Source organism: Amphimedon queenslandica, unplaced genomic scaffold (assembly GCF_000090795.2).
Source record: "Amphimedon queenslandica unplaced genomic scaffold, v1.1 AMPQUscaffold_12204, whole genome shotgun sequence".
NCBI lineage: Eukaryota > Metazoa > Porifera > Demospongiae > Haplosclerida > Niphatidae > Amphimedon > Amphimedon queenslandica.
Window position 1 is genome coordinate 10,466 of NW_003547557.1, and position 6,237 is coordinate 16,702.

At 35.6% G+C, this 6,237-nt stretch overlaps 1 protein-coding gene and 3 long non-coding RNA genes across 4 annotated transcripts; 3 read left to right on the forward strand and 1 right to left on the reverse strand.

The window, feature by feature from the left end:
• Positions 1 to 1,031: 1,031 nt before the first annotated feature.
• On the reverse strand, positions 1,032 to 1,499 carry LOC109588261 (uncharacterized). The gene is made up of 2 exons (XR_002188046.1): positions 1,422 to 1,499; positions 1,032 to 1,170 (listed from the first exon to the last, which is right to left on the reverse strand). It is a non-coding gene; the product is annotated as an uncharacterized LOC109588261 (long non-coding RNA).
• Positions 1,500 to 2,282: 783 nt separating this feature from the next.
• LOC109588262 (uncharacterized) lies at positions 2,283 to 2,529 on the forward strand. The gene is made up of 2 exons (XR_002188047.1): positions 2,283 to 2,335; positions 2,380 to 2,529. It is a non-coding gene; the product is annotated as an uncharacterized LOC109588262 (long non-coding RNA).
• Positions 2,530 to 2,925: 396 nt separating this feature from the next.
• LOC109588263 (uncharacterized) lies at positions 2,926 to 3,336 on the forward strand. Its single transcript, XR_002188048.1, has 2 exons — positions 2,926 to 3,079; positions 3,125 to 3,336. It is a non-coding gene; the product is annotated as an uncharacterized LOC109588263 (long non-coding RNA).
• A 194-nt stretch (positions 3,337 to 3,530) lies between these two features.
• Positions 3,531 to 5,320, forward strand: LOC109588260 (TNF receptor-associated factor 4-like). Its single transcript, XM_020004436.1, has 2 exons — positions 3,531 to 4,010; positions 5,297 to 5,320. The coding sequence occupies exons 1-2, from the start codon at positions 3,531 to 3,533 to the stop codon at positions 5,318 to 5,320; spliced, it is 504 nt and encodes a 167-aa protein (XP_019859995.1).
• Positions 5,321 to 6,237: the final 917 nt, after the last annotated feature.

Consider the following 6,237-nt stretch of genomic DNA (forward strand, 5'->3'; position numbering starts at 1 on the left):
CAGTGTACTATATGCTTTGGTTTTATAATTGCAAAATCTAATTAAAGTGAGATGAATGTATAAGAAATATAAATCATGTGAATAAAATTCACTTGATAAGGGGTCTATAGCAGTTTAAATAAATTTGTACTGTAAATGGGAAATGTATGTATGAACTAACTTGAAAATTAATGACTTTTAATAACATCAAATAATTTTTTAATTGGAATGGAGTACATTTTATAAAGCTATAAAACTTCCATACGCCCGCAATGCCATTATAAAATAGTATGCATTAATGTTATAATGAAGATTGTATTTCTCCCCTTATCAGTGGTGATTCATAACCAGAAACAGTGTTGTTTTAGTTCATGATTTACATTTTAGTTTTAGTTATGGTACTTTAGAACAAGGTATATTTAGTTCCAGTTCTAGTTATAGTAAAGCCTCAGCATATTTATTTTAGTTATGAATATGTGATTCAATTTTCTTTTAGTTATAGTTATAGTTTTAGTTATTACAAACCAAACAATACCAGGCAAAAAAGTCATTGATTCATAGCAATTTCAAATTTACCGTAAAGAAGCATGCCCCACTAACAAAAGTACCCTCTCAAAAGGGTCAATTTTCGTCAAATGAAAGTAAATTTCAATTAACAAGTAGGTGTGGCTAGTACTAGAACAAAACTGTTAATTCTATTTTAGTTATAGTTTTGACAAATCATTTTGGTTATGATTCTAGTTATTTTCACATCAAATGGAAAAATTATAGTTTAGTTAACTAAATTAGAATTTTGCTATACTAAAATAGATTTAGTTATAGTTATAGTTAACTAATACATCACTGACCAGAAACATTTCACAGTCTGCACTACCTTGTGTATGACTATAGCTGTCTTCATAAAAATTCAGAGCATTAATGTGTTGCAATAGAGACAGTTAACTATACTTTCATTTCTCGTGGTAAAATAAAAATTCTTTTGTTATCCCTATTCAATCAAAGTTTGAAATATTCAGTTCATATATCAGCTGCTGCAGCAGTTTGCTATTGTGTTAAAGCTATAATATCACTGTGTCATTAAAAACTTATGAATTTATTATAATTATTTCTTAAAGGATCCATTATAAGATGTTATTGTTCTGAATCACATTCACACATAAATCTTGAAGTTATGGTCAGCTCAAGTAGATACTGTATATAAAAAAGAAACTGTAATCACCCCACCAAAATGCTTCATATAGTCTTAATGAAACAATAATCAGCTTATATAGATCTAACTGTCATGAAAATTACTAGCAACTACGTTACTATGAAGTTTTATAGTCTAATTATTGAAACTACTATATCAGCTCTAACTGTCAATAAAACTGACACTATAGTAAATGTAACTATCAACGAAAATAATATTATTGACATAGATCTAATGATCATCAACAGCCTACCTGTTCTGAAACTGCTAAAATGATGAAGTTCTTATCAAAAACTCAAATAGAGCTAATAAAAATTCACTCCTGATGCATAGATATCATTCTTTCAGACAGATCAGTCGAGTTTCAATAGAGATCCTCGAGCGTTCCGCGTTGATCCGCATTTCAGCCCGATCCGCATTTGATCCGCATTTCAGGCTGGCCCACCTTTTTTGTTGCATAGCGCTGGAATGTCAGCGTCCCAATCAGATTGCTCCAACCACGTGGTACCACCGCAAACTAGTTAATATCACATGATATAATTTTAATAAAATGGCCTCTAAAAGATAAGTAGAATTTGCAGGAGCTTCATGAGTTGTTACAGGATTTGAGGTTCAAAGAGAAGTAAAGGAGGAACAGAAATGAGCATCACAAAGTCTGTTATTGATGATTAGGATAGTTTCTTTTGCCTGCTGACAGGATTTAGTGGCAAACAAGCGTAACAGGGTAAAAAATATTCCTATAATTGATTTCACCACCTTGCAAGTACAACTTGGTCATTATTAAGACTTATAGAGGCTCTCTCTACCTTATAATGCTTCTAGAGAGGTCTTTAGACAGTATCTCTATGCTCTCTTGCTGTTAGAAAGCTCTTAACTTTGTCCCATGTATAGTATACAGGCGAAGCCCGTAAAAGTCCGTTGACGGATAGTTTACGGAATGGTAACAATCTCTCCCTAATGGCTAGTTCCCAAAGTGTAACCCGCCATTTTGTTTGCCGTGGCCACACCCACTCACGTAAAGGAGCGTGGGCGGGTGGTTGCTAAGGCTTGTTATTTCTCCAATACAACGTGTATAGAAGAAATGTAAGTGTGGACATACAAATAAATAAATAAATATTATATATATATATCTCTTTGCCTGACAATTTGTTGTAGAACTACAACAAGGTAATAACAATTAATTAAAAAGCAATTACCACGCCTCTTTTTAGGGCAAACACGTGCGTTTTACAGGAAACCACACCTTCTTGGCAGAAATTGGTATTGAATAATATTAGTGGTAAAATAGAAACCATAGGAAAGAATAGAAAAGTGAAAGAATGCTTTGTCGGCACTTTGATATAATTGCTATTCAACACTTATTTTTTTTTTTTTTTTTTTTGCAAAAAGTTGACTATTTGTTGATGATATTGTAAAGGCAATGAAACTGGTTGTAAGTAAATGCAGCAGCTAAAATCTATGTAGGTGCAAGCAGTTTAGGTGCTTTGGAGCACTTTTAAGTGAATGGAATAGAACTTGCAGGTCTACTGAGAGCTCTTGAAAGGCACAAAGATACTCTATGAAAAACGATCAAAATGGCTGATTGGGCGTGGTCAAGAGGTGTGGCGTCGAATAATTGATGATTTCCATGACAACATAAATAATTCAAAAAGTTGTCCAAAGGATAAATCTTTGCGAATTACTTGTGTAAGGAAAAGGGATATAGATAGCGCGACGGTGAATTCAATTATAGGAACGACCTGGGGGCTACGCCCCCAGGTCGTTAACAAAGTGTCAATCACTACTGTGGCTCTGTACTGCATTATGTCCTCTGGAAAATAAGTTCTGGAACAGAAAAACTCTTCCTTGGTCCTCTGGTCAATGACTAAAGCTAGTGAGCTTACCTATTGATGAGCAATGAGTTAAGAAATGGTCAGTTCACTTAACTTATGATTGTTGTCTAATAATTATCTGTAGTGCTATAGGGGTACATACTTTTATGGAAGATGAAGAACTACTTCTACCTCATCTGCAAATGATGTCAGTCTCTAACAGCCATTGCATTATTAAACATACTGTTTTGATCTGATAGCAAAATGCATTTAATAAGTAGAGGATGAATGAAGAAAAACAAAACAAATTAATGATAAAAACTGATTTGAAATGAGTTTTAGCTATGATTCCTTCTTCATACTTCTGGTAGCCATGTTCTTGGGGTGTGTCTATCACGTGAAATTAACACGTTGATGCATCCGGTCATATGATCAGCTCCACTAATTACATTCCAGCATGCAACAAAAAAGCCTTGAGTGTCTCCAGACCCTTCCTCCAAAAGCGAAGGGGCGGGGCACGAGACTAGTTTGGTCATTGCTAATCTATTACAATGGCTAGTGATCAGCTCGGTTATCAGCCACTGACTATGCCTGAAGCTGGAGGATATGATTATCAATACGTTGAAGAACCTCCAGAAAACCTAACGTGTCCAATCTGTTGCCTGCCTTGTCGAGAGCCACAGATAGTAGATTGCTGTGGAGCTAAATTCTGTTTGTCCTGTATTGACAGAGAACGACTTGCTGGGAGGCCTTGTCCTTTATGCAGAACAAAAGAGTTCAGAATGTTGACAGACAAAGACCACAAGAGGAAAGTAAAGGCACTCAAAGTGCACTGCACTCACAGGGAGGAGGGGTGTCAATGGATTGGTGAGCTACGTCATATTAAAGATCCTCATCTAGTGAAGGATTGTCAATACGTCCTTGATGAATGTAAATGGGACTGTGGCCAGAAATATACACGTAAAGATATAAAGTTTCATGAACAGGATGAGTGTGTCAATCGACCCTTGGAACTTGTTCTGTTGAAAAAAGTTGAATTGCTCGAGAAACAATTTGAAGCACAGAATAAATCTGAAAATCAAAGCGATCTCATTTTCAGCTTTCCTCCTTCTCTCTTCTCTTCTCCTTTGACTATTGGTAATGTTCATTAACTATCTATGTATCATTGAATATGATTTTAGATCAACTTATTGATGTACTTGATCTGTTGAAGAGATGTGGTTTCCCTCAGACAAGATGGCATGAGCTGGGACTGACACTAGGACTACACAAGTACACACTGGACGCCATTAAAAGAGATCATCCTGGTAATATATCTCGATGCTTGACAGAATGCCTCTCCAAGTGGTTACGTAGAGTTGATTATGTTGACAGTAAAGGAGGAGCTACCTTTGACTCACTGTCAGATGCTCTTAAATCTATGAATGAGAATGCTGCAGCTGACAAGTTAGATCAAGAGAGTAAGTTAATATCACTGATTGTATTAGTATTGACTGTGTGTGTGTGTATTCTATAGAACGTAATGCTATGATCAGTGGTAATGATATCAAAGGAACCAATGATGTACACAGTACTGCTACTGGTGAGTGTATAAATATACCCAATAATTGATTATTAAGAATATATCATTATTCATAATTTAGTATAATTATTATACAAGTACAATAAATAATATTAAATAAACAGAATGTAAAACATTAGGGGGCTCAGCCCCCTAGCCACGCTATCCTGAAGATTATATATAGGTACATGTACATGAGTAAATACAGTAGTTCTTGATGAAGTTATCATGGTTGGAAATAGGAATTTTCTTTATCAGTTCAGTCATCAATCACATCATGTTGTGTTGGAAGCCTGAGACAGTAACCACAGTCATAGCTAATGTCAGAAGTTGTGCAGGCTTCACGAGTTGCAGCTATAATAATTTTTTTTGCAACTGTAGCATATCTGCTTTCTTAACCTTCCTTACTGTATTTGGAGAGCAGTAGACTTATATTGCTGCCGGCGCCATTTTATTTCATTTTGACAACACCCATTTTCAATGAAGATTAAGATTAGGTTATTAAAAAGTGGAAATTTTTTCATACGGATAAATAGGGGTGACATACATGTACGTGTACAAGGCTAGCAGACAAACAGACAAACATACTCTACTCGAACTAGTGGGCTCTGCCCAATGAATAATATTTTATTATTATTGTTATGGGAAATTATGAATTTTTGCTTTTTCATCAATAGTAGGACCAGTTCCTCCTACTGGTACATAGCCATTGATAGGAGGTCCTCCACTCTCTCCCATTATGTGTGTCATTGGTAGATTAAGATTGGTAGAGGAGTGTAATTTGTAATGGGAAATTATTCAATTATACGTAGCCTCACCCTGCCCCTTTGGTACCTAAAATTATTATGTATATACATACATACATGTAAAGTTAGATTAAAATTTGAAATGATGACCAATGCAACAATGCTTCCTAAATTCCCTTTGTCCAGATATGTGATAGCTTCATATATTGGCTTCACAATGGCCAGCAACACCGGCCAGAAAGTCATTGTGACTAAGGAACAAGATTTTGACCACGCCCACTTTTTCCCCGCTGTGCGGAACTACATTTTCCCGTAATATTAGGGGCCTCGCAATATTTAATTTTTCAACCATTGTCATCCTCTGTGCATGTGCCGTGAGTGTGACTTCGTGATTGACTATGAGACTTTAGTCTCGCTAGCCAGACCATTCCTTAGCCTACAGCCATTTCCGTCCACCCCAATGACCGTAGGCTGGGGAATGGTCTGGCTAGCGAGACTAATCAGACTCAGCATCACTAGAAGTAGAAGTATCACAAGGAAGATCATAATCATTAGTCTCTAACTCTGTGAAATCAACTGACACTAGATCTGGCTCATCTATAGAAATTTCAGGTAGTAAATTTTGTGTGCAGCTGCCATTAACACAACTGATGATTTATGACAAGCAGTACTTGCTTATTTATAGATCTATACATGTTAGCTATTAACCTTACTTCTTTCATCATCATTGGTATTTCTTTTTTTTGGTTTAGGAGGCAAGAAAGAAAGGAGAGACTGATGCTTGACACTTGCTTGGTTGCCATTGCAAGAAATGATTACAAAATTAACATTCAAAATATTCATGAAAAGTTAATTTTAATAACAATAATAATTAATTTTAATGATTATGATGACTTCCTTTTCCTGATCCTGTCAAAACTTCAGATCAGGGTGGGCATTGCCCCTTAATGC

Bases quoted from the DNA above. Each gene is read 5' to 3' on its own strand.
- LOC109588260 (XM_020004436.1), top strand. From the start codon at position 3,531: ATGGCTAGTGATCAGCTCGGTTATCAGCCACTGACTATGCCTGAAGCT. The intron at 4,011-5,296 runs GTTGAATTGCTC...TGTCATTGGTAG, and splicing joins AACTTGTTCTGTTGAAAAAA to ATTAAGATTGGTAGAGGAGT.